The 27,903-nt window shown below is 35.1% G+C and overlaps 1 protein-coding gene across 6 annotated transcripts in view; it reads left to right on the forward strand.

The window, feature by feature from the left end:
- LOC147763297 (uncharacterized) overlaps positions 1-27,903 on the forward strand; it is a 99,264-nt gene that overhangs the window by 36,480 nt on the left and 34,881 nt on the right. Inside the window, exons 1-2 of one of the 6 annotated variants that reach the window (XR_015333154.1) lie at positions 19,488-19,566; positions 22,171-22,286. The exons of 2 other annotated variants lie outside the window; for them this stretch is intronic. Coding sequence is in view for 1 of the 4 variants with exons in the window: in XM_087006404.1 (XP_086862530.1) it covers positions 21,414-21,416; positions 22,171-22,286 (119 nt within the window). In the remaining 3 variants the exon portion in view is untranslated. Of the gene's footprint in view, positions 1-19,487; positions 19,567-21,283; positions 21,417-22,170; positions 22,287-27,903 lie in introns of those variants that run through there. 3 more of the 6 variants (XR_015333155.1, XM_087006404.1, XR_015333153.1) reach the window with 3 other exon arrangements.

Below are 27,903 nucleotides of genomic sequence, written 5' to 3' on the forward strand. Positions count from 1 at the left end.
ATTAAGAGATCTGAAAGACTTTGAGCATCTTTCCCAACCCTTTTACTAAAAATCCTCAAAGGAACGACAACAAAAGAAAGCTATTTCCTAGATGAAAGCAGTTTCTTTCTGTCCAATATATTTTGAGATAATTGAAAACTTTTACTGGTGGATAATCGGTCAATAAAATTTTGTGATCAATTGAAAGATTGCACTTTGGGTATTTTGGTTTGAGAAATAATAATTAAACATTTTTATTAATGTACTGTTGTTGTTGTTGTTGTCCTATCTGTCATCGTATACTTGCTTGTTAATTGCCATGCACTTCTTACTTATAAACCAAATAAATGAAAAGCCATATGTCACTTTTAATCTCAAAGTAACAGGAATGGTTAATTATTATGTTACGAAGATACACCTGTACTACAAAATCAGCTGAATTGAATAATAATAAATAAAAAAAAATAATAATACTTATTTTTTGTTCAGCCCATTCCATTTTCATACATTTCAGTGCACTTTACAATTAAAATAATAGCAATTCTGTATCAGAGTTGAGCCCATTTTTGTGATTCTTTACTTTTGCCTAAAGTCTTATATTTTCTAGGATTGTTACCTTAATGCATTCCCTGTGGATAGTGTTATGGAAACAAAAATATGTGTCTGTTCATTTGACAGCATTGCTTGTTTATGGAGAATTGAGGATTTGGTATACTTGTTAGTAAAAGAGAATAATCTGCATGTATTTTCTGAAAATAATTGTTTTCTTTGGCACTATTGAGTTTTTGGATCGAGTTCAAAGAACCAGTGTGTGTGTGTGTGTGTGTGTGTGTGTGTGTGTGTGTGTGTGCACACATGCATCCACCTGTGTAGCAGGCAGCAGCATTGAGTGTGGATAACAGGCTAATTACAAATCAAACTTAATTATTGGAAACTCTTTTGGGTTTCTTTATCCTTTCAGACATTTGGAAGTTATGAATGCATTTTTGATAGTTGATTGGTCATGTAAATTTAAAGGGATAATAACTCTTCGTTTCAGCCTAAAAATGAATAAGAGTAAACAACAATTTTCCCATACTAACCAATGGTTAATGAATCCATTTTTACATTCAAAATTAGTCCCTGATTTTTTTCTAAAAATTTTGGTTTTTTGTTAAAATCTCTTAAGAGATTTTAACAGAGTATAGCCATCAATGGAGGTCACGTGGTCTAAAGACAAGCTCAGATATCAGAATATTAGCTATAACTGCTGTTTTAGTGGTAAAACAGAATATATTATATTTCTATGAGTTATTCACAATGTTTTTATTGTAAAATATGGATCTCATACAAAGAGTTCTTATCCCTTTAACTAAGATAAGTACTATTTGTCTTGGTTCTCAGTCCATTGGTTTAAATAAAAGTAACTTCAAAGCCATTGGTGGCCATATTGAATTCTGAGAAATTCTCTAGGTTGCTTTAAAACTGCCTTTGCATTACTGTATCTGAATTGGCTCCACTAGCTATATTGAACTCATTTCTGTAAAGAGTGATCCTTGGGTTACCTACAAGTGCATTGATGACTTTACTAAATTCATGCATATATGCACATGTATTTAGAGCTATATAATGCCCCATATGTGCAACTGCACATGTATCTGCTTGATTGAAATAGCTTTTTGAGCAGCAGGTCAAAATATTACTCAATTTATCTCTTAAAATTGCAATGTACATCCGAAATGGCTGAAATAAAGTGCTCTGGAGAATTCTGAGTATTAGGGGCTCTAATTGAAGGAGGCGCTGCTTTGATCTGCTGAGGAAGCTGATAAAGCACTTCAATTTCCCTCTGATGATCTCCTGTTGTAATTGCCATTCTATCAATTAATCTGGATCTGATATCAGTGATTGTCACACTGTAAATAAAAGAGTCACTCTGCATAATTGATGATGATGGTCATATTCTGTGCTGTGCTCACTTGATTAATACTTGGGGTAAGATTACAGGTCATGATCACTAATGCAATCTGTCCTCAGATTTTCAGGTTGCAATGTTCATCATGGTTGTTAAAACTGTTACACAGATTAGATTGCCATATGATGATTCCTTTTTTACATCATGGTGGAAGAAATAGATGTTGTAATTGCTCTAAAATTTCATGAGGTACAGTATTACAATAACTTTGGAATGTCCATACATTTTCTAACCTTTTTGAACCAAGGGGCTCTCCATGAGTTCTCATTCATAGATCAATCTAACAGGATCAGTTCGTCTCCACAGGGTTTCTCGCTAAATTGCTTTCAGCTTAAGTGGCTTAGATGTCTGGCACGCCTACAAAAGCTGCTAAACGATAGTTAATTACCCCCTATCAGCTTCAGGAGGCATGACAGACATCTAAGCCACTTAAGTTAATTTCAATTAATTGAGAATCCCCTTGTGATAGTAAGATCCAAAAATAGTGCAATAGTCTCTGGGAATGGTTTCTTAGACAAGGAATGATATAATGTTCCCCCTCTACTCTTCTTTTAAGTGGTGAAAGAGCAGGAAATGCTGCAAGTAGAATACTCAATCTTGCCCTCCCTATTCAGATAGAGGGAGATAATTGGTTTATCTTTATGTCTTGTGTAATGTTAAGTCTGCCATCCTCTTGTTCTGTTCTTTTGCTTGAGGGCGACCATTTATGAAGAATGGTTATATAGGGTATTTGTACAATATTAATGTATGATGCTAAAGTCACAGTTTGAGCAGAAAAGATCGAGTGGTGGTCTACTCCATGGAAAGACAGCATGTGCAAATGCACAAATAAAAATCTTTATCTCTCCAGTTATACCCTCTATTTTGTGTATGAACTGTGTGATTAATACTTATCTATAACGTACATATACTTAATATTGAATGTATGTTTTCAGTGCATGGTTTAAATCAGTAGACATAGCATATTTTGCTGTGAAAATGGTACGTCTAGCTGAATCTTGAAATACGAATATACAATTAAGAGGGTCATTTGAACTTTGGGAGTTATTATTAGTAACGTTCATGTTTTCCACTTATTAGTGGTGTGCCCTTAGCAAAATATCAGGCCTGCTGCAAATTTGCAGCAAATTTGCAAGAAGAGTTTGCGGCAGGCCTGCTATTTTGTTAAGGGTTATTACTCATATTTATACTTTTAGTGTAAACAGCTATATATTAAATCTTCTTGGAATAATAGGTATCTGGCCACAGTACTATAATATTTATGGTAAGTGTTACATCAAGGGGCTGTAAGAAGGATAGCATACTCTACATCTACTGGGACTACCTTTATCTTATACTTCACTCATTTCCCTCGCTCAATCATGTCTATTGGATTTGAGTTTTTTCCAGAGCAATCTCTGCTTTGTCTTAGATATCTGTTGCCTTTACTTGACATTTATAATTTACATACTGGTACTCTCTTCGATAGATAGGTTATGCTTGAAAATCACCGTTAACAAACTTTTGTAGAAAAAGTAACTGATTTATATTGTTTTGTTTATTTAGCAATTCTGCTGTCCATTATCCTCTCTAGCACAATCAACCCATTTCTGATAAAATCCCAATCAGCAATTTCTTTTACCCAGTAATTTGGACTGAACAAGGGGCCATAATGTGTTTGATTTTGTGAAAGGAAACTGGAAGTAACTTCATGTAATTATGTTCTTCGTTCATTTGTGATGAGTAACAATGTGAACTCTCTACCATTATAGACCCCTTTTGTGAGAAGGCATTTTTTCATTACATTTGTTCTGTGTAGATGATAAAGCTCTCTCTCTCTCTCTCTCTCTCTCTCTCTCCACCCCTCCCCCCCCCCACCCCCAATAAGTAAGTTATCATCAGCGTAGTCTAGTTGAAGTGTTGTGTTTAGTAATAAGTTTACAATGTAGAAGGCATTAATGCAGATACAGTGATGCCTATTTATGGAGGGTAAGCAAAAGCAGTGAAAATATGCTTGGTAAAGCCATACATGTTTTTGAGGGGAAAATCACTACTTTATAATTTTTTTATCTATTTTTAAACTGTTTTTATCTTCCTTAAACATCACTGAGTCTGTTTCTATCAATTATTTTGTGTGATAAGAGACATCTTTCTTTCCTAGTGATCAAATAATTCCTGTGCCATTCTCAATGTCTGGTTTTACTGTTTGCTTTGATGGTGCTGGAATATGTCCAGGCAGTGAATTACAAATTGTTTCAAAGTGTCTATAGAACTTACATGACTACATTGTATGAAAAAAATAACGAGTGTTATAAGTGTTTTCAAACCTCATTTGTTGTCATCAGTTTGTGATTGAAAGTGTTTCATTCATTGTGAAGTGGGAATGTGTTTTACAAGTTTTTTCTTCTCTGAGGGAAATAAGATGATATTCAGCTTGTCCTGAAAGGATGGCATAAATAATGGTAAATCTTTCCACTACACCAAGTGTATCATTTTCCCAGTGCAGCCATGCACTTGGTCGCTCTCTCTGTGAAAAAAACTCATCTGATTACAATAGTACAGGTTGTACACATTATTATTATTGTTTTTTTTTTTTTTTTTGCTATCAGATGTTCAGAAGTCTTATTGAAGTGGATATGTTTCAATGTTTATTGATGGTCATACCAGGATTAATAATCCTCCAAAGAAAAAAACAAACATCCCTGGATGTGGGAAGTGTTATTCATTATTTTCATAGAAAGGTTTGTATTTCTTAGAATTAATCTAAAACTCATGACTTGTTCAATTTATCAAGTGGAAAATTGCTGCCAGTAGTTGTAAAACAGTTGAATATCACCAAGTTGTTCATAATGGATACATGCAATATATTATTGTGTGAATTTTTGAACAACATCCAAATGATATCGTCTATTAATTATCCCTTTAGGCAGTACAATGTATAGAGGGCTTATTAATGTCATTTCACCTTTCTTGTAGCTGGCATAGCTTATCCTGATCTCCATTTTCCAGTAGTTTCTAGCTATAACGTAAGTGATCACTGTTTTGTGCTTTCACTAGCCTGTGATTCACTTAATGAGCAAATTTAGAACAACAATTTTTTAAAAATTTCTCTCAAGTGAGGGTAAAAATGCAAAGCAATAGTATGACATTTTAGTGTTTTTATTGTATAGCATTATACTGTGTAGTTCTGAGCTGTGTTATAGTATTAAAACTCATACACTCACACAGCATCTGACACTTATTTTACCTGCAAGCCTTTTAAGTTAAGTGAGATTTTTTTGTGAATTGTGATCTAAAAAGGAATATGGATAACTAACAGCGAGATACACTTGCTGCTGTAAGTAGTGGGTGATTTGTCTGGGGCCGTAGCAATAGTCCGAAGGTTCAATAGTCCGAAGGTTCATTGGTCCGAATGTTCACTACAGAACCTTCGGACCAATGAACCCTTGATTAAAAAACCGATGAAAATGTTACCGTTTTTCGGACCAATGAACCTTCGGACCAATGAACCTTCGGACTATCGAGACGCCCCAAATTTGTCTGATGAGTGAGCAAATAAAGTCCCATCAGCCATGCAGCAATGGGTCTAATCCATGTTGTTATGGTGAAATGGATTTCAGCTTAGACAAGTGCCCATCACACCACCTAAGCAAGATTTTTTTAGGGTCAATTATATGAAAAGTGCATTTTTTTTTAAATTGGGCTTATTGCACAGGCTTCCTCATGCACTGTCTTTCAGATCAGCGAAGCACAATATTTCAGATATCACCAGACAGTGACAAGAAGTGGCAAAATTAAGTACTGCGGTACATGTCATGGTTCAGATGTCACCAGACAGTGACAAGAAGTGGCAAAATTAAGTACTGCAGTACATGTCTTGGTTCAGATGTCACCAGACAGTGACAAGAAGTGGCAAAATTAAGTACTGCAGTACATGTCATGGTTCAGATGTCACCAGACAGTGACAAGAAGTGGCAAAATTAAGTACTGCAGTACATGTCATGGTTCAGATGTCACCAGACAGTGACAAGAAGTGGCAAAATTAAGTACTGCAGTACATGTCATGGTTCAGATGTCACCAGACAGTGACAAGAAGTGGCAAAATTAAGTACTGCAGTACATGTCATGGTTCAGATGTCACTAGACAGTGACAAGAAGTGGCAAAATTAAGTACTGCAGTACATGTCATGGTTCAGATGTCACCAGACAGTGACAAGAAGTGGCAAAATTAAGTACTGCAGTACATGTCATGGTTCAGATGTCACCAGACAGTGGCAAATAGTGGCAAAATTAAGTACTGCAGTACATGTCATGGTTCAGATGTCACCAGACAGTGGCAAATAGTGGCAAAATTAAGTACTGCAGTACATGTCATGGTTCAGATGTCAACAGACAGTGGCAAGAAGTGGCAAAATTAAGTACTGCAGTACATGTCATGGTTCAGATGTCAACAGACAGTGGCAAGGATAAAGCCATTGCGTTTCATTTTTCATGCCTCACTGGGATGTCACAACAACTGTCGGTAAATGGTATGCTTTCGGATCCTTCACAACTTGTTTTTGGGGTGCCTCAAGGCAGTGTCCTTGGCCCACTTTTCTTTTGCATTTATACCCTGCCACTTGGTGCCATTTATTGTCATCTCAAACTTGGAAATCACAGGTACACTGATGATACTCAGATCTATATATGCTGTGAGCCTGTGACTTACATAATCCTAAAGCATCTATGGAAAAAATTACCCACTGTGTGGCTGATGTTCACGCCTGGCTCCTGATAATATAACAACAAACTGAAAATTACATGTAATGACAGGAAGAGTTTTTATATATCACGCAACCACATAACAAGCAATTTGCACAGAATCTACAACTTAAATTACCAGTAGGCACCAGTGTTGCCAGTCTATTACCACATGTGAAAAACATGGGTGTTTACTTTGATTCCACTCTCTACGTGGATAGACAAATAGCAAATCTCACTCAGTCATGTATTTTTAACATTAGAAACATCGGAGCTATTAGAAACTACCTGGATTAATCCTCTGCGGCAACAGTTATCATGCGATGATCACCTCTCGTGGAGACTTCTGCAACTCTTTACTCTATGAATGATTTTAAAAACTGCAGCAAATTCAGAATATTTTCATGCATCTTTTATTAGTTAACCTCACAGCCAAGAGATCCATATCACAGCCATTTAAAAGCAGTTGTACAAGCTCTCTGTTTGAGCATGCATTTTATTCAAAATTTTAACTTTTATGCATGCAATTTTTTTATCAGTAAACACCCCTGCACATTCTACAAATAGTTCATCCTTCTGCTCCAAAACGTAAATTAAGGTCACTTGACCAATTTTTACTCATGCCATGTACTGCCAGATTGAGAATATACGATGACCTAGCTCTTCAAGTCTATGGACCAAATGAATGGAACGATCTCCCAATATACTTTAAAACTATAGAGTCTAAGGAAAATTAAAAAAAAAAATAATGATTAAAAACTTTTATTTTCAAAAAGTTATATAACTGAATGGACTGGCTGTTATCTTTTACACTGTACTATCTATTTGAATATCTGAAATCTTAAGTGTCTATATATTTAATATACTTCACATTTTAATATTTTAATATCTTAACTACCTATTTACTTATTGACTTTATTCATCTTTGTTCATTTTACCCATGTAAAGTTTACTGAACATTTTATATGGATTTAAGACTAGAAATATTATTATTATTATTATTATTATTATTATTATTATTATTATTATTATTATCAAGAGGAGATTCTTTTTCTAAAAAGAAAGGACCATGAAACCACTTTTTTATTTGAAGAAGCATAGAACCTAGATCAAATTTTGATTCAGAGTGGACATTTTTCCAGTCAAATGGCAGTTCTTTTGACCCTACCACCCCCACCCCCACCCCCACCCTCACCCCCACCCTCTGACCCTGACGGGCCTGTTACAGAAGGCGTTTTGTAGTCAGTTAATAAAAATACTGGTATGGTGGTAATCACATACTCATTGATTAGCAGGTTTGATTACTTAATTTATTGGATATTTAACTGATTTTACATATTTTATTGGCTATGAACTGTATCTGTTTGATGACAGTTTATTTGCACATCCTGATGGGGAATTGTTTTGGAGCTTTTTATGTGAGACCATGTAGCAGAAGGGAACAGTTTGAGTACATCGTATAACTGCAGAGTTTTGCGTACAAATAAGACATTAGCCCGGCTTCTATTGCAAGATACATTACTGGTCTTATTGATTTGATATTTGAGAGTGGCTGGCAATGTTAGATCAGCTAATGTGGTGTAATGGCAAGGGAACAAGTCAGGGAAAGTCTGGCTTCAATTTTTACATACATTTTTGTACAGACACTGTAAGTGTCTGTATATATTCAGAACACTGTCTGTCCTTGTTGTCGTCATTTGCATTGATGTTGCCATCACTTTCACCCCCAAAACATCAGTCTCTACTATTACCACACTGTACAACTATTGAGTAGCATTGTCTGGTAAAAAGGGGTTCCTTTCAAATGTTGACATGATCGGATTATATTTACAAAAGTTATTTCTTTGTGTTTACAAACGTTATTTCTTTATGTGTGTTTTTATGCATTAAATGTATTTGGTGATGTGTGCCATATAAGTGCCAAACTATTTTTGTTTTCCTTAAAAATTAATGTGTGGTTTTTTATGTAAACAATGCACATTTCTGTCAAAAATTTGCATTATAATGTTATTTTTGCAAAAATTCAAAAAGTTTTTTAAAAAGTTTTTTCTTTCTTTTTTTTTTCATTTATTTTCTCATAAGTGCCAAACCTTATTCTTGTTTTACTTCAAACTTGCTGAGTGGTTTTGTATGTTATCATAGCAGGTTCCTTTTGAAAGTCAGTATAATTGAAGTATTTTTATGAACATTATTGATTTTTTTACTTGTATTTTGGTGATGTTTGTACCATAAGTGCCAAACCATGCTTCTGTTTTACTGCAAACTTTTTAAGTAGTTTTAAATGTTAATAAAACAGGTTCCTTTTAAAAATCAGAAAAATTGGATTATTTTTATGATTGTTAATGATTTTTGTGAATATTTTGCGTGTATTTTGGCAACATTTGCCCCATAAGTACTACAGTACCAAAGTGTTTTTTTTTTACTTCAAATTTGCTGAGTGACTTTGTATACTGTAATAAGACAGGTTTCTTCTGAGAGTCAGCATGTTCAAATTATTTTTACAAATGATATTGACTTTTAATTTGCATATATTGTTGCAGTGTTTATTTGCAGTTTGGTGTCTGTATATTTGCCACCCTTACTGTCTAATTATTCACAAAAGTTAATCAGCATCAGCTCTCTACAATGTCACCGATGTCTCCCACATTAAAAAATATCAGTTCTATACAACTATTTACCAGTACTATAAATGGTGTTGTTATTGTGTTACCTGGAATTTGCAGGGAGTGTATGAATGGTTAAGTACAAGACTGAAAGGTGAAAAAAATGACATAACTGTACATTGTACTGCTACTGCATAAGTTACCCGTTCTTTATGTGTGTGTGTGTGTGTGTGTGTGTGTGTGTGTGTGTGTGTGTTTGTTGTTTTTCCCATAAGTGTTAAGCCCTTCCTTTGTTTTAGTTGAAAGATGCTTACTTTCAGTATGATAAAAATGATCATGAGATAGTTTAGCTTGATAAATCTGCAAGAGTAATTCTAATGAGATTTCTTTCTCTTCCTGTGTCGTTAATTTCTTCTGACACATACAGGTACTTTATACTATAGCAAGTCTACAGTGCACAAACACATACTTTATACTATATCAAGTCTACAGTGCACAAACACATACTTTATACTATAGCAAGTCTACAGTGCACAAACACATACTTTATACTATAGCAAGTCTACAGTGCACAAACACATACTAGATTTTGTATATCACTTGGAAAAGAAATGTTAATAAAAACATTAGTAGATTTTATACTTCATTGATGGTAAAGTGTTATTAGGAAATTATTCTTCGTAAACTGTCAAATCGGAATTATTCCCTCTGTTATTTAATGAGAATTGGGAAGTGATTAATTCATTTAAAACTGTCTATATGTGGGTCTCTTAATTAATGAGCTTTTAGAGTCAGTTTTGTTGAAACCTCAGAATTGGATCCTCTGTTAATGATAAACTGGGAAATGATACTCTGTAAAATGTATTTTATTGCTGTGTTAATGTGAAAGAGAAAGTGTTTTCTCCTGCAGAAACTGAAGAGTTTGCTACTTAATCCTAGGCCTGAGCATTAAAGACTGCTTGACTGAAGATACTCTCTTATAATGTGGTTTATATTCTTATTATGGCAAGATCTTTTACAACAGAAACATAATATTTTGCATTTACTTTTAAAGGTAATAAGAGTATTTCATTCTTATGCAGTACGTTTCAGTTAGACCAATACTAGTAATGAAAAAAAAAAAAAAAAACATTCTGTTACCAAATTAACAAAATTCATTGAAACATGAAATACACATCTTTGCTGAACATGCCAATTTCTTTAAATCATTATTTATAAATAATGAAATTCAAAAAGAGACTTTGGTTTAATGACTTTGCATGGCTCACGCACAAGTGTGTAGCATAGTCACTGTTCAAATGGAGGACACAAGGAAGAGGAAGCACAGAATTCACTCCATTTTGGGGGTTTCTGGGGTATCATGATACCCTGTTTAGAAGTATTTTAAAAGATTCCAGAGCTTGTTTTTCAAGAGAAGTGTCTGCAAATTCATTCTAAGTAAAGAACACTGCTCTGTGCATTGCAAGTACCTTAGAGAGTAAAAATGTCATAGTCACCCAAACTCATAGATGTATTTCTACTTGAGAGAGAACTGCTTTTGACAGATCCCTCCTCAGTAATTTAGGGGCTATCTGACAGTTTATCATAAGCACTCTCCTCTGGAAAATTTTGATTCTCTTTGCCAATAAACTACACTCTATGAATAAACTAATACAAGAAAGCACTTTCTTGGAGAGCCGACCTTAGCAAATAAAAGGGCAGGGTAGCACCAACATGAAGAATTAGCTCTTAGTTTTTATGTGACTTTTTATATCATTAAAGATGTTGTATTGGTTGGGGTGATATATAATCATGATTTATAGCAGTAACTGTTTGTCTGTTGTTTCACTGTAAATTAACCTATTATTTAGCTTTTGTTTGCCTTGGCCATAATGTTCACAGAAACATTGTTCAGTTTGTACGGTAAAGTCTTGAAAATTTCGTCGCTTAAAAATTAATTAATATTTTTAATTGTGTAAATCCGACTAATTTTTCAAAATTACCTCTCCCCGACTCCTGGGTATGACGAAATTTTCAAAAAATATGAAAATTGCCTTTTCGTCTTGCTCGGATCGCAAACGATATCCCTCTGACGATTTTACGCGAACAAAGTCCTGACGATAGTACGCAAACGATTCTCCTCCGAAGATATGCCGTGAGCGGGAAAGGGGGGTTTAAAGATAAAACTTAATATGTGTATTATTTATAATATTCAAAGGGGGAGACGGGTTTAAAATAATGATCTCCCGCTGACGATCGTTCGCAAACTAAGTTCCTTGAACTAATATGAAAACTGCATTTTATTATTGCTTACATCGCGAACAATCTCCCAATGAAGATATGAAAATTGCCTTTACGTCAAGATTGGATCGCGAACGATCTCCCTCTGATATGATCTTACGCGCACAAAGTCCTGAGGATATTAAGCGAACGATTCTCCGCCGAAGATATACCGTGAGCGGGGGAAGGGGGGCGGATTAAAGATCAAATGAAAATGAATATTTTTTAAAAATCCAAAGTGTGTGTGTGTGGGGGGGGGGGGGGGTTAAATAATCTCCCGCTGACGATCTTCCGCGAACAAAGTTCCCTAAATCCCTTGAACTAATATGAAAATTGCATTTCATTCTTGCTTACATCGCGAACGATCTCCCGATGATGATATGAAAATTGCCTTTTCGTCTCGCTCGGATCGCGAACGATCTCCCTCTGACGATCTTACGCGAACAAAGTCTTGACGACATTACGCGATCGATTCTCCGCTGAAGATATGCCATGAGCGGGGGAAGGGGGGGTTAAAGATAAAATGAAAAATAAATATTATTTATAAAATTCAAAGGGGGGGGGGGGGAATAATGATCTCTTGCTGACGATCTTCCACGAACGAAGTTCCCTTGAACAAATATGATAAGTGCATTTTATTCTCGCTTACATCGCGAACGGTCTCCCGCTGAAGATATGAAGATTGCCTTTTCGTCTCTCTCGAATCGCAAACGATCTCCCGCTGATGATCTTATGCGAACAGAGTCCGCTACAAATATGAAAATTATCTTCTTGTCTCATTTGGATCGCGAACGATCTGTTGACGATATTACGCGAACGATTCTCCGCTGAAGATATGAAAATTGCCATCTCGTCCCATTCGCATTGCAAACGATCTCCATGTACGAGCCAGGTAATCGTTAAATGGTCCTAAATTGAACATGGACATGAATAGAAGTGACGGGTACATTTCACTTCGAGATAATATCTTGACTTTTTCATTGTGTCTTCCGGGTACATTTCACTTCGAGATAATATCTTGATTTTTTCATTGTGTCTTCCTCATTTAGGACAGCCGCCGATAACAATAACGGCGTTACAAATGACAAAGCCGCGGCCTGTGACTTCTATTTGCCGGCTTGATAATGCACCTTAAGCCAGGTAATAGTAATGCAACTAAAGACAAAAGGCCGACGTTCCCGCAATATTGAGAACGGGAATTCACATCTAAACCATCTATATTGTGAGTAACCGCTTGCAGGGGCGCACTATTGTTCCTATCTTCCATTGAGAGTGTTATCGGCAATGATATCCTGATCGCATCATTGTCTTGAATCAACTGACGCATTACCTTCATGTTTGAGCTGGACAACGCGGCCATATTTGGTGACGAACTTTTCAAAAATTATCGAGTACCTCATTTTTAAGGTCGACGAAGTTTTCAAAGGGAAAAAAATTACGTCGGCGGCAAATCGTCTGCCGACGAAATTTTCAAGAACGACGAAATTTTCAAGACTTTACCGTAATAAAAGAAGTATGAGCTAAATGTCAATTTGCAAAAAATGTGTTCTCTATAACATTTAAGTTGGTTTTTTTTTAGTTCATTTTTTCTGTTGTGTCTCAGTATATAGTAATTGGATGGGGATATTTTATCAGTTATAAGTACATGTGATTCATGCAGATATAAGTACATATGTTTCATGTAGATATAAGAAGATATGCTTCATGTAGATATAAGAAGATATGAGGCTGTGTTACCACCTGTGTGGCCAGTTTACCTTACTCTGCAGGTAGCTGCCAGATGACTGACAGTGTGACATTCCAGAGGAACCTTTTGGTAATGGCTGCACAGTGGGAAGAAAAGCCTACAGCCCACTTGTACAAAAATGCCATATAAGGTAACATTCAGTAAAATGATCTTTATTTACTAATTGTATCCAGACTTTCTTGTATGTTCCCAACTTGTTTTGAAATCTTCAAGTGGTCTGTGTTATGGTACCTTGGCACAAATGCTCCTTATGTCACTCATTGTTTAAGGAGGGAGAATGAATTAATGGTTTTCACCTAAAATTGTAATTATGTTTTGTTGTACTTTGTTTTAACAATTATCCTCAACTGATGTAAAGAAATCTATACCATTGTTTAAAAAGATGTTTTATCAAATAAATTCATCAAAAGTATGTTGTGAAAATATATATATAGGTGATTGCATATTTATCTGTGTTAATAACACAGAAAAAGGTTGTTTGCAGCTGGTAAATCACTACCAGCAACCCTGATATGACATACAGGTAGCTACATGTACAGGTGAGAGAACAGATCTAAACAGGCTCAGTTGGGAGTTCACCAAAATGTCACTTACTGGTTATAGACTATGTATCATGTCCAGAAGGTTTAATAGATATAATTTCTCATATTTGAAAGTTTGGAAGAAACTGGCTTCAGGTATGATTTGCTGACCATTTGAGATATTATCTTAAACCATTTTGTGATTTTGTAGGCACACATAGATTGAGTGCAGATTGATTTCTGCATTTTTATCTCTGCCAAGGAAGTGGTTTTCACTTGACTGCAGCAATCATACCTGTGCCAAAACTGAACTCTGCTCTATCCTTTAAGGGTGGCTCTTATGCCTGTGTTGAATGAAGTGTTGAAGAAGCTTGTTTTACCATACATTAAATCATTAGTGCCAAAAGATCTTGATCCCTAAATTGTAGCATGGAGGATGCTGTCAACATGTGTTTGCATAAGATCTTAGGACACTTGGACAAGAAAAAACTCCTATCACATACATGTATTTTATTAATTGACTTTACTTCTGCCTTCAAACACAATTGCTCCTTTAGATTATATTTTAAGCTCTGAATAACCTTAGAGGGCATTCCCAGCGATTTAGATCGATCTTACTAGATCGACCTAACTCCCTCGAGGTTCACGCTAAATTGCAGTCAGCCGACTGCGCACGGAAGTTAATTACACCCTTACAGCTTTTAGTAGGCGGGACAGACATTTAAGCCGGATTATCTGACTGAGACTCCCTGCAGGGATAGATCGATCAAAAATCTATGGGAATGCGCCCTTAGTCTCCCATTGTTCATTTTCAACTGGATTTTTATTTTTCCTGGTGACAGAAGACAGGCCATCAGAGTAGGTTAAAAAACCTCTAAGTGTAAAAATTTTGAAAACCGGACGCCCTTCTCTTTTTTTACCCATGATTGTGTGACAAATTTTCAAGGTTCATTTTTAATGAAATATGTGAACAATACAATGTCAGTTGGTCTTGTAAGCGAGAATGCATGATGAGAGTATATAACTACCTGTATAAAGAGATAATTGACTTGGTGATGCAAATGTCTTGGTTTTAGATGCTGGCAAAACAAGAGTGTTAGTGAAAGACTTAAAAAAGAACAAAGATATCAAGTCACCAATTTTCATTAAGGATACCCATGCAGGTACAAAGGGTTGATGAGTTTAGGTTATTAAGGGCTCTGCATGAATAGCAATTTAACTTGGCACACAAATTCTGGAAAAAATAGCTAAAAAGGCAGAAAGCTTATTTTTTAAGGAAGCTTAAGAGTTTTAGTAGCACACCAAGTATTTTAATCAACTTTTACAGAGTTACTGTAGAGAGCATTTTAACATTTGCTGTAATTACATGGTTTGGTGGTGCCATTGGGGAAACTGAGTAGAATTTTTAAGATGTCCATTAAGATAATTGGCCATGAACTACCATCTATTGAGAGTGTCTATGGCTCTGTTCTCACAACTTTTAGATCGATCTATCACCACGGGGAGTCTCACTAGATTACTGTCAGATAATCCCCCTTAAGTGTCCGTCCCCGCCTACTACAAGCTTTAAGGGGTAATTAACTTTCGTGTCCGCCCGGCTGACAGCTATTTAGCGTGAACCCCCAGGGAGTTAGGTCGATCCAATGTAGGTCGATCTAATCTATGAGAATGGGGTGTATGACTGGATTCCCATCTCTAGATCGACCTAATAGGATCGATCCATCTCCAAGGGGATTCTCGCTAAATTGCTTTCAGCTTAAGCGGCTTAGATATCTGGCACGCCTACTGAAGCTGCTAAATGATAATCAGCAATGCCAGACATCTAAGCTGCTTAAGTTAATTGCAATTTAGTGAGAATCCCCTTGGAGATGATTGATCCAAAGTTAGTACAATAGGGGCTGGGAATTGTCCTTTTGTCGAGAGAATGGAGAGTGATTTTTATCATCTGGCAAATAGTATAATTTGTTTAGATTGTTACCAAGTTACAAGAGACTTTTAACTTTTAAAGGAAATAAGAGGTTTTTAAAAAGTGTTTGCTCTCTAGCCATTTCCATTAATTCTAATTACCTTTTAATGCACTACATGTATATACATTATATTTTCACATCTAAAACTTTGGGATTTTATTGTATCATTATAATTTTTAATTACTTTTTAGAGCTCCATCACTATTCAAATTTCTGATATATATTTATCATTTTTAACATCTGAATTGGGAAAGATGGAAAATGTGACTCTAGGACATTTTAATCTGTGGTACATGTAAGTAAAAAGGCACCTTTAACATTGGCCTGTTGTACCATGGGAATGTTTAACTTAATTTGTATTGTATGTCAGACATTTGTTAAAAGGTAAAATTGAAACAAAATTCGATTGAAGAAACTCCAGTTCCAAAAAAGAAAATACAATGAATGTACAATAAAGAAAATACAATGAAAATGTCAGAATCAGGAACTGAGAGTGTCTCATTTTCAGATCAATGTGGTGAACATGCAGTGTTTCCATCTGCACCTTTGCAAGATTTGAGAAGGTTGCTCAGAATCTGGTGTCTTCATTTGGCCTCTCAGACAAGTTGCTATCACTTTTCTGTACCGTGTGTGTGCATGTATATATATGTGTGTGTATATGTGTGCGCGCACACACATACATGTGTGAGTAAATTGATTCTGACAGTATGTCAGTCTCATAATTGTGACGGAGAAGAATAGTCTTTGATGTAGATGTTATCCTCATATGTGGAGTCTAGTCAACAAATATGTTTTATGGGACAAAGGACCTTTTTTATTTCAATTTATTATCATAATATATTTATTTTAATTTGATATTAGAAATTCTGGGTTGGTTCTGTCAGCATTGTCAACAGTGTTCATAGAAAGCAAGCAGCTTTTTTATAAAAAGTGACAATGTAGAACAATTGATGTACTAGTTAGGTATTATCTGCATGATTTTTATTCCTATCCCTGACACTAATTCAAATCTTGAAAGATCCACCTAAAAACATTTACATAATTAAGAATGGCAGGTTTTACACTCTCCTGATGATGACAATGTAGAAAGGGTATGGTATTTCTGACAAAATGATGGCCTGATTTCCATTTTATGATAATTAATTCAGCTGTAAGGTATTTAATATACCATAAGAAATGGGCTGCTGCCATAAAAATGAAAATGATGCTAGAACAGCTAGTTTAGCCGAAAAAATCAGCTGGATGTTAACGGCTCGGTGGTCTGACATTAGTATCCGCTTGGTTAAGACTAGATGGATGTAGATCGAGAAAGGTCATTGTAAGACAGGTGTCTAAGGACTTGTTAGCGCTTAATGAGGCCTACTTTCTTGTGTTTAGTGGAACATACCCCATGTTCCCTTCATGGCCAGCTCTCCAGAGCTCAGGTCTTTTGTCATGATATTGATCTCAAGATTTATTGGAAGACCTACAAAGGAGGGCATCATTAAGGAACTTGGTTATATAGAATTTATTGTTATTATTGAATATAGACACTGTTGTAAATATCAGTATATGTTTTGATCACTTTGTCTGCTTGTGTGACTACTGTTGCCATGTGACACGTCTGTTCTTTATTTTATGACTGCTAGACTATTTTTTTTTATTTCAAATTTCAGAATTGCGTTTGTTTGTGGAAAAGAAAATAAAGGCTTATTTTGAAAATCATCATGATCAGATTATGAAATTAACTTATTTGATTTTTTTTTTACATTTTGATTGACTTTCATTTTTTTTACTTCCAATTAGTATGCAAGCTAAAAAGCTACCAGTAAATATAGCTAAATGGTAAAAAGCTAGATCAAGTTTGAAAATCAGCATAATCATTTTTTAAAGAAGTTTTAAGATACATATTTTAAATATTTAAATATTTAACTGCCAAGTAGTATTTTTGATTTACTTTGAAGTCATGGAGAGGCTTTATTTGGTGAAAAGGGGAGTTTTAAAATTTGGCTCAATCGAGTGATTATTAACCTTTTGTGTATTTATATTTCACTGTATCTTCATATACACTGTACTTGATGGAATTTTTTAAACAATGTAGCATGTCATCTTAATATAAGTCTCTAATCAGCAATATACGTGTACTTTTTAAGACAGTTCAGTAGAATCTCTCTCTCTCTCTCTCTCTCTCTCTCTTTTATTTTCATTCATCATTTGATAACAACTGAAATTATCTTTCTGATATTTGTTCAGAAAACCACAGGAGAATGTGAGAAAGGAAATTGTAGAGACCGGGAGAAGATGTTCTGGGATAATTTGATGATTTTCTGAAATGGCATTTGTAAATTTGTGGTATTTGGAGGCATGTCTGTGTCCATCATTTCATAACTGATAAACTACATGTCCTTTTCAGTTGAAATTTATCTGATGTTGAGATGAACATTTCTGAGAATTTAAAAACTCTTCCGTCATCCAACTTGCCTATAGACGTCATTTGTTCTTTCCTTTGGATTTCTTAGGTTTCTTGTAATGTCTGTATATTTCACATCCCTGATGTGTAGCTTTTTTCGTAATCATACTGCCAGCAAATCGGCCTGCAGTAATCATTCGATTCTATTTTTGTCATCTTTTATTAGGCAATCCAGCTTTTATTCTTGCTCATTGTTGTGCTGCTTGCTGCATTGCTTTGCACTCTCATTGACTGAAGTTGTTTTTAGGGTTTATTTGTTACTACTTTATTTCTACCATTGTCACACATGACTGTCTTGATTCTTAATTTATTAGATGCTACTGAAATTTTATTTGGTTAATTGTCATTCTATCATGTTGTAAACACTTGTTTCCGCTCTGATAAGATAGTGAGTAGGACTGAGAAACTGATGCTATTTATGTTTCTTATGGACTGCTTCTTGTTCTGGTGTTTCCAAATTAGTTTTATTCTTTGACAGTTATTGATTCACATCAGCCCGTTTTCGCAAAGATATTAATGGTAAAAAATTCGCTGATGACATTGAAAGCATCTAACCCATGAGAGAAATGCAGTTACTGTATTTTTTTATACCTTTATCAAAATGCGAAAAGAGCACAAATATCCTAGAGCTGTTCCTGGGAGGTGATTCTAATTTTTCTGCAAATTACTTTTCCATCCATAATTTTAAATAGCCATGCATCCTAAATACAGATATTATGTAGTTATATGAAGAGAGTATCAATAGTTAACACCTAAGGCCTATCCAAAAAACTAGAGTAAAGACCCAGGTAGCGTTATAGGCTCCATTCAGAATAGATGATCCAAGTACTACCCGTAACTGATCTGCTGACTTAGTATGGCCAACCATAGGGTGAATGATATGACATGTATTAGTATTATCAAGTATGCTTTACAGTTTATAAGGAACAACAATTACAGGTACAGTAACAAGACCCTAAAATTCCTGGGGTTGGCGGGATGAATACCTAGGGGAATGCGATGAAGTGACGAAATCTGTGTGCATGCCTGTGTATGAAAAAAGGGTCGGAACAGACCTTGCCAATAGACCCCATGCTGCATTTATTGACTGTAATATTTCAGAACCACTTATAAGCAGTCAAATTGCTTCATCTCTCCCACTGTTGAAGGGATTTCAAAGACCAAACTTAATTCCTCCGTTGAATTCTTAATGCATATTTTAGCATTTTCCATAAGTGCCCAAATCCCCCCAGATAAATTACTATGCATGAAAGTACAATACTTGTTGTTTTAAATGTGTTTCTTTTTTTTCCAGAAACTGTTCAAGGTGCTGCCAGCTTATGCATTTTATATTAAGAATACTAAGGATGTCTTAATTTAAAGCAGTTTAAGGTAAAAACAGGTATCTAGGAAACTGGTAGCACAACAAAGTATTAAATGATTATAAATTGAACATTGAACCTTTTTATATATAAGTTTTCAGTGTATATTGATGTGTCTACACATTGTCTAAAACAAAAAAAAATTATGCTGGCATTTGTCTGTTGTATAATACACTACTGAATAAAATGCCATTTGATCTACACAATGAGGCGTTCAGTGTATTTCAAATAGGTTGCCTTCATGCTATGCAGATTTTTTGCAGTCATTTAAAAGCTAGCTACCAGTACATATAGCTACAAGCTGTTTAGTCCTGGGCTACATGTAAAATTGTTGTTAACATGCTATAAATTGATTCAGTGTTTTCTGAACAGATTTGATACACGTCTACTGCTGCAGTGCCAGGTGTTCCAGGATTTGTCTTTTTTAGTCCACAAAATAAAACTGCATGGTTTTGAATTTATTCTATATTTATTTTTGCACAGTTTGAAGTCTAACATAATGTTCCTTGTGAATGTGTGAATTCTAAGTTGAGGAGTTCTATCATTTAGACAGATTTGTTTTATCAATCTAGTAACCCAACAAAGAAATTTGCATGGAAGCTATTTAGTAGACAAATTCAGTAATTTTCCCATATGTTTGATTCCCAACCAAAGTTTACAGAATAGCTGATCAATCAGTTAACAGACATAAAAAACTACCTACCTTTGTTGCAATTTATTAAAAGCACAATCTCTTGAGTCAGTGTGTGTCTTCTGATGGTTTCCCAGTCATGAAGGCCATCTCTGACTTGTATCTACTATGGTCAGAATTTTAATTAATATATTATCGACTTATAGTCCCAAGTCATATGTTCTAAGTTAACAGTATTTCTGTTGAACACTGATCAGCTTGGATGCTCTGACAAAGCAATTGTATCCGCAGACAAAGCGTGCAGTATCTCTTATATACCTCAGATACACCTTTCATGTAGACTGGAAGCCAAGTGGCAGAGAGGCTGCATTTAATATAAAAGTTACACACGACTGTAGGGCAGACTTTATTTGCAGTCCCTTTTGTTTTGGTCACAATTGATTTTGTTTACATATTTTCTTTAAGCTGTAAGCTATCAGTTATTACAATGGGTCGCACTTACAGTATGACTATTGGAGATTGATAATCATTGGGTTAACTACCCCATTTTATGTTCCTAGCTAATTTCAATATTGATTAATGATTGGAAGGGGGCTGTTAACTTTTAGAAGGGAATCCTCTTTATTTTGCTTATTAGCCTCTTAATTCTCATTTTATGGAGCCGCAGTAGTGAGTAGACATAAAACACAATGGTGTCTATACATTTGTCTGTCCGAGAAACCAGAGCTGGATATAGATTTCTTCTGTGCAATTAATGTTGCCATTTTGCTTTAAACTCACAGGAATTACTCATTTTTTCTGATTGCATGTCAACTTTGAAAAGAAGCATAATCTGTTGTATCCTGCCAGAGTTCCTTGTGGGCCTAAATTGCAGGTCAAGTTTAAAGTTAGGCATGATCTAGTGATTACTAACATTTTATTAGAGATAATGAGAAATTAAATCCAGTACTGGATCTTACGTTGAAATGGAGAGCGCAACATTTTCACCTTCTCGCATCAAAGCCTTCTTCAGGTGAACAGATTTAGAGTGGTCACCAGTGTCACATAATGACATTCTGTGTGTTATGTCACAATTTCATGCAGAAAATCATTCTTTTTGTCTTGTTGCCTTTTATAGGAAAACTCCAATTGATCAACTGGAAATGTCTGGGGCATCATCCAAAATTGGTTGATGGTACAACATGACGACTCATGTTAGACAACAAAATGAAAGTGACACCTAAACCATGGTAGTGTTGTGCATTGACTGCAATTTGACAGAATTTTAAAAAATAGTCAAAAAATAAAAATACACTTGGATTAATGCCATCGACTTTTTATTAAATTTCAACACTAGTCTGCTGTTATTTCTGAACCCACTCTCCTCCAGATTACATGATTCATCCTGCTTGAATTTTGGGATCAGATGGTTCACAGTATTAATAAACATGAAATTAAAAAAAGAAAAAACGCACGCTTATTCAATTAATTATTGAACTTCCAGCAAGTGCCTGAAGCATGGGATTTACATATAGCTTAACATTATGTAATGGTTAAAGTTGGTGTCCCTAATGGAATTATGTGAGTCAGAGCAAATGGTTCTAGCTTAAAATTGTTGTAAGTTAAATTATTTATTATCTGATCGTCAAGTTTGTCTTTTATCCTCCTCACGTTTGCACATGCTCAGTCTTTGGCTACATGTGTAAATGGAAGGAATCGATCTTTTGGAGAAATTGTGAAAGGGAATACCCCCCCCCCCCCCCCCCCGCCTCCCCTTGTAGCATTCTTCCATGTTGGGACTTCTCACAGTGAGTCGTTCAGTGAAGTCAGCTGTATCAATTAAGTGTTCCCCTTAAATGAAAGAGGCACATGGTTGAGATATAAGAAAGATTGAAAGAAGACATGTTAGTAGAGTTTTACTTATCTTAATTATTTCCTACACATCTAATTATTGCTTTATAACAAACCATCAACCACAGTCTGGGTATATTTGATTCATTCCAGATCATTTGTCTCCCCATGCCTCATTGTCTTCAACATTGGGTGAATCTGTGGGAAAGATTGAGGTTTCCAAAATGGTCAGTTAAGTCATCTGGAAGTGGGACAGCAGTCATTGCCAGGTATGCATGGATTTCTGAAAGTCAGTAACAGTTTGTTACAATGAGATGGTATACATTGCTTGCAAATATTTTGTCTGAATCATTCATTTGGTTACACTATCTTACATCTTTTAAAAAGAAAAGACCTGTGCTTGCAGTGTATGTAGGTCAGTATTATTCTATTTATTTATTTATTTATTTATTTATCATTATTGTTACTGTATAGCACAATTTCCAAACTTTGGTTCTACTGAATATGTGAATAATTCCTCTCCTTTTTTAGTTAAAAGTACTACTACTGATTATCTGTACTTTTCCTATCATTTACTTCAATTCTCTGGATACTTTATAATAAGCATCCATGACCTAGCTGGAGAACCAGTTGGCGTAAATGAAGTATAGATACTTTATGGCACTTTATCTTATTCCAATCAAATTAGTTATGGAAGCCAATATAGTCAATTCGGGTTATGGTCGGTCAGATACACACTTTCTCATTTTGTTTGCAAAGTCAGTTATGCAATAAAGCTGTAGTTAGGAAAAACCCTAGACTCTTGATTTAATTAAATCAACTAGATTGACAGTTTTCTCATAAAGGGAATGGGGTTATATAATCAAGCTAATGTAGTGTAAAGAATAGCAATGGTTGGCAACCTTCAGTTATATGAGGGGGCTTTCACTAAACATTTCAGGTCTTCCCTTGGCTGTCATGTGAATTATCTGTAAATTTGCATGGAGGAATTTTACCATGCAAATGATTTTTTAAAAATTCGTCAAAATTTTTTGTCAAAACTTTTTACAGTGCTCTTGTAAATTTGTGGCATCAAAATTTTCTTGGAAACTACTTGAAACTGGATTGACTGCAAACATTTTTCTTTCATATTTTGTAAATTAAAATTGCAGTATGATAATGCCATAACTTTCATTAACATGTAGAATTGTGATAATGAAACTTTGAAATGTCTTCAATGGATTCTTCCTTATCCTACAACTACATGTATAACACACACATTTGCTTGTTGCAAAATTTGAAAAAACTGCTACAATGTATAGTGACAGGCTTCGGAAAACATAAATCAAACAGGTACAAATACAATACTAGTAATTAAGAAAAAGTATAAGCGAGGTACAAGGTTTTTTAAAGAAGTAATTAACATAAATAAGTAGTTAAAGTAGTTAAATTCTCTGTAGGAATTGGTGTAAGCAATAACCGCTAGACAGTATATAAAAACCTATTAATTGATGTATGGACATTATAAGTACTCTTCACCAGACGTTTTCTCTACCTGTTACAAATTGTATGAAAGACCCCTGCCAAATTTAAGATGATCAGGTGGAAGATGTTTCTCCCCACACGTTCCATTTGTTGATGCCATTTCCACACCTGGGTGTGGAGTACATAGTGCATATCCCTGTCCATGTTTTGTTATGTAATGTAAGTCTAGCGATAAATAGTAGGCAAAGACTGGTCATGTGGAGAGGGGTCCTGTTCAATATGCAGAAATTAATGGCGGCTGGCGCTAACAATGTTGCTTAATTTGCATTTGGATGAGCTTTTGCCAAAAAGGGTGCTATGAATTTATCAAGAAGAGTTAAAGCCACGGTGAAAGCTCAGAACCACAGAAACCATTAGCCAGATGTGGATTTTGGAAACTTTTATGTAACTCACTTATGGCCACATGTCAGTATTCTTGTTCCACCAGGATTAGTTCAACCCCCTCAGTTTTTAAGTGCTGAAATATAATTATGTTGGCATACTCCTCCATTACTCTTTAAAGGGGAATAGCATGGGTGTGATGAGCTTTGTATCTTCTTGTTTCTGAAACTCAGAGGGGTGTTTATGAGACCATTCCCACAGATATTTAGATCGATCTATCCCCCTGGGGAGTCTCACTAGATTGCTGTCATCTTGACTGGCTTAAATGTCTGTCCCAACCACTAGAAGCTGTAAGGGGTAATTAACTTTTGTGCCACTCGGCTTCCAGAAGCTGACAGCAATTTAGCGTGAACCCCCAGGGAGTAAGGTCAATCCAGATGGATCAATCTAAATCTGTGGGAACCCAGTCTATGTCACTGTGAAAATCTTTGAGATTTACGGTTTTCTACAGATTATGTTATTAAGTAAAAATAACAATAAGTTTGAGGCAGCTTTTGCTAAACCATCACCCACAAAGGATTTTTGAACAAGTGAAACTCATTATGTGCTATGTATTTCACCATATCGAGTATTTAATTCATATGGTATGGGAATTCTGTTACTTTGATAGAACCTAAAAATGTGTTTTTGTATTTTTGTGTCTGAAGTTAAATTCAGAGTGTGCAAAGTATACAAGTAAGGCCTATACAGTTACATGTATTTTCTGTCCAAGGCCCATGTAGTATGTGTCAACTGCTTGTGCATGGATGGTAATTTTCTGTGTTCTATGCAAGAAGTCGAGCCACAAATGGATTGTCACATGTCTTATGGATAGGCTCTACAGTGTTAAAGTACCTCACATTATCACATCCTACTTCAGTAAAGGCGAGATAACCCTTGTCTCCTCTTAAGACAATTAAGTCTCCAGGTCTACAGGGACACAATACATGTTGCCAATAGTTACTGATCTCATTTTTCTTCAAGAGGCTATTAAGTCACTATGCCAGTTCACAGTGTGGGCATGTACTAGTATATACTATGACCCACCTCATACCTAGATAGAACTAGCAGGATCGACCCATCTCCAAGGGGATTTTCACTAAATTGCATTCAGATTAAGCACCTTATATGTTTGGCATGCCTACTGAAGCTGCTAAACTATAGGTAATTACGCCCTAACAGCTTCAGTATATGCACATATCAGAGCCACTTATGCTAAATGTAATTTAGTGAGAAATCCCTCTGAGGTGGGTCAATCCTCCTAGGTTGATCTAGGTATAGGAATGGGGTCTATGGCTGTATTCCCAGAGCTTTTAGATCGATCTATCCCCGCGGGGAGCCTCACTAGATTACTGTCAGGTAATCCGGCTTAAATGTCCGTCCCGCCTACTACAAGCTGTAAGGGGGTAATTAACTTTCGTGTCTGCCGGCTGACAGCTATTTAGCGTGAACCCCCAGGGAGTTAGGTCGATCTTAAGTAGATCGATCTAATCTCTGGAAATGGGGTCTATATGTAAGATCATATTCTGTTTTTATTTATCAACTTATTTTGAAGTAAGATTAAGAAATGTGGTCTTGTATAGATATGTTATATATAGCTTATCCTTAGATCTGAACATTCTCGCCAGATCATGCACATCTTTCATACTATATGGTGGCATTTGAAATGTCAATATTCATCTTTAAAGGTATACATATGTGTTCAGCAATGTCCTAAAGTCATTTTCTCTGTCTGCCACAATACATATCCTGAAATTAGCTACTCATATTTCCCACTTCAAACTAAAAAAAGCCCCTTAAATAAAAGTAACTGGTATTAATAGTTTCTCCTGTTCATTCATTTATATACCGGTAGATTTAAATTATTTAATTATTTATTATTCAATTTGGTTGGAAAATCTTGGAGAGAAAGCTACACCACATCAGGGGGACTGGGTCTCTTGTTCTTGACATCGGTCATGGTTTAAGGATATTGTAACCTTTTATTATCATCCAGATACCAAAAATGTGGTTTTTCTTTTATCTAATTATTCAATAATACATCTATCTTTGTGCTTATTTAAAACAATAAAAAACCCTCATGAATATAAAATATCGCAGTTTATATGTCTTGTTGTAATGTATAAGCATAGGCCACTCAAAACTTAAATCATCAGTTTAACACCTCTTTTGAGATAAAATAGCAAAAGGTATGGGGCATAAGTTCATCCCTGAACAAGATTTTATCGCGGAAATTGGCAGAGTTGACCACAAGTGTATGGGCTACAATCCCATGCTATCATTTTGGTTTAAATGTTTTTGTTATGGAGTTGTAAGCCCCTAATTACAGATTTTCATTAAACAAGGGCATTATTTTGCTTAATCAAGGATAAAATCTTAATTAAGACTTTTAAGAAAAATTGCTGGCTGGGTTTTGGAGTACGAAATGTTGTCATTAAATCGGTGTTGAAACAATGATCTTGGGTGCTCAGGTTAACAACAAATTTGAGTAACCAATTTTACATTTTATAGATTTTATAGATTTTTTCCCGAAATCGCAATTTTGACGTCACCCGTAAGATGACATGTGTAAATGTTAATTAATTTAGTCGCTGATCACTGAAGATTTATCTATTACCCAAAAGTATGTATGTAAGGCAGTAAATAAGTAGTTTTGGGCAAAGGGTGACAATATCCTTAAGTCAAATACACCCCTCTTTAGTAACGCTTATATGTCATCCACTTCTTCATTACACTTGTGTATATCACATCCACCTGGCTGCCTCCATGTGTATCTTTTTATGTACATATCTCCGATGTCCCGAGAGTCGCCCTAAGGTCTTGTCATTATTGCATTATCAGATTAACGGGTCGGCAGACAGGTGAGACTCACACTGCTGTGAAAACATTACTTTGCGTAGTGTTTATGACACCTATTTGGAAAAATAAAGAAATGAAAGCATTGTTGACACATTGTGACACATCAGTATTGAATGAAAACAGCAGTAAAAAGGTAAAGGGGCGCTGTCTTGAAAAAAATTTACAAAACCAATTTTGCGAGACATATATGGAAAAAATATATTTAACAGATAAAGTTTTACTAAAAGAGTTAATTTGTTCCTCAAATTATGCTTTAAGTTCAAGATTTGTTAGGTAAAAATGTCAGTTTTGGTATCAGGATCTTTTCATATCTAGAGAAACTTTCAATATAAGTCATGTGACTTATGTAGCTATTGAAATACAGGACTACAAAATGGTACATTGTATTATTATTTTTTCTCTGAATGTCTGTATATATTCTAATACATTTACCTATCACTGTTGCCATCATTATCTTTGACACACCTGTTAATCATCCTATAACAGCCAAACCATATTTTAATTTTCCTATAAGTTATTCATGTTTGGTAGAAGGGCAAGTTGCTTTCAAAAATCAGCACTATTTAACTATTTTTTCTTTTGGAAATCAGCATGATTATGTGTTTGTTTATATTAAAGTGGAGCAGTGGGAGCTGACTGTCTGTTCAGAGTCTACATATATACAAGCTTTGCTATCTAGTTTTTTATAGGTGTCATTGCTCAAGATTATACCAGCAAAAGTGTAGATTAACCATTTCTACATCGTTTTTTGCCTTAAGAACAAAAGACTTACAGGTAATTTCCAAAAAAAATTCTGCACAATAAAAGAACATTTCGAAACTGTATCTCTAATGGTTAATAAATTAAGTTTGGGGGGCACATTTCATTAAAAAAGGACACTCCCACAAAAATCTAAAATGTACAGAACATTGAGCATCTTACTTAAATTTACAATTGAGGTGGCATATCAATAGACTTTTCAAAAACATTTGGTGTTTAAGGTGTATCCAGTTGTCTTTTCTTAAGCCCATGTTCCTACCCATGTTTGTGATCATCTCATTTGACATTGTCATTGATTTAGATATTGACTTCCTCAATTTATATCACTGATCAATATCCCTACCAATTTATTGTGAAAAAAGAAGAAATTATATAGTCTCTGAT

Source organism: Lingula anatina, chromosome 2, assembly GCF_051362555.1.
Source record: "Lingula anatina isolate TDL-2025a chromosome 2, LinAna3.0, whole genome shotgun sequence".
Classification (NCBI taxonomy): Eukaryota; Metazoa; Brachiopoda; class Lingulata; order Lingulida; family Lingulidae; genus Lingula; species Lingula anatina.